At 47.8% G+C, this 779-nt stretch overlaps 1 protein-coding gene across 1 annotated transcript; it reads right to left on the bottom strand.

Moving 5' to 3' along the window:
* Positions 1-237: 237 nt before the first annotated feature.
* Positions 238-474, bottom strand: SARC_17680 (hypothetical protein; the record flags this gene model as incomplete). Its single annotated transcript, XM_014288229.1, has 1 exon — positions 238-474. A coding segment is annotated over one exon (237 nt), but the record flags the coding sequence as incomplete, so codon positions are not given.
* Positions 475-779: the final 305 nt, after the last annotated feature.

The raw sequence follows: 779 nt of genomic DNA, 5'->3' as shown, positions 1-779 counted from the left end.
TATATATATAGGCTTTAGTCCAAATTGAATGCATCTTGTCAAGGTAGGCTGATATTTTCAAATAAGAATGCGCTTCGATACTATTCAACTTCTGTGGGTTCACATATGGCATGCACGTGTGCTCATAACCTGTATCTCTCACTCGCGCGCCTGTGAGTCCGCGCTTGGCAGTGAAGAGGCCGTAAGCGAGTGCGATGTAAGGGTGGTGTTAATCCCCACAACCCAAACGAACGTCCTTCAGAGGTAGCCATTGCAGGTACCCGTTGTAGGTTTAATTAAGTGCTGATGCACGCGGTACCCACAGACATCTGAATCTCTCACCTGAACACTCGTGGGTCTGCCACAGGGGGCTGTGAAGGCGCCATAGGCAAGTGCAATGTAGGGGTGGTCCTGCAGGGTCATCTGTAACGTCACCTCCTCCACCATGCGCTGGGCGTCCTTGTGGCGTCGCTTCTTGCTCATCTTCAGGGCAATCTAATGGGGCAAGGGGTATGAGAAACGAGATGGGTTTGTTGGGTGGAGTGTAGGGTTTATTAGGACTCGCTCAATTGCTGGGCTATTTGTGGGTACAAAACATAGGGGTGGATTAAATAGAGGTCCTGCGTTACGTCAACACATTCAGGTGATGCAACGGGTAGGTGGTACGACCAATAGAGTCTTACAATTTTATAAGGCAATCGTATGGTGTGAAGAATAAACACATTGTCTTCAGTACGAAGAAGTTGTTCATTTTCGACACTTTCTCAGGATACCAAGGAAAGAGAATGTTCTTTGTAGAC

This window comes from Sphaeroforma arctica (genome assembly GCF_001186125.1).
Source record: "Sphaeroforma arctica JP610 unplaced genomic scaffold supercont1.11658, whole genome shotgun sequence".
Lineage (NCBI taxonomy): Eukaryota > Ichthyosporea > Ichthyophonida > Sphaeroforma > Sphaeroforma arctica.
This window is presented reverse-complemented; position numbering and strand designations above follow the sequence as displayed.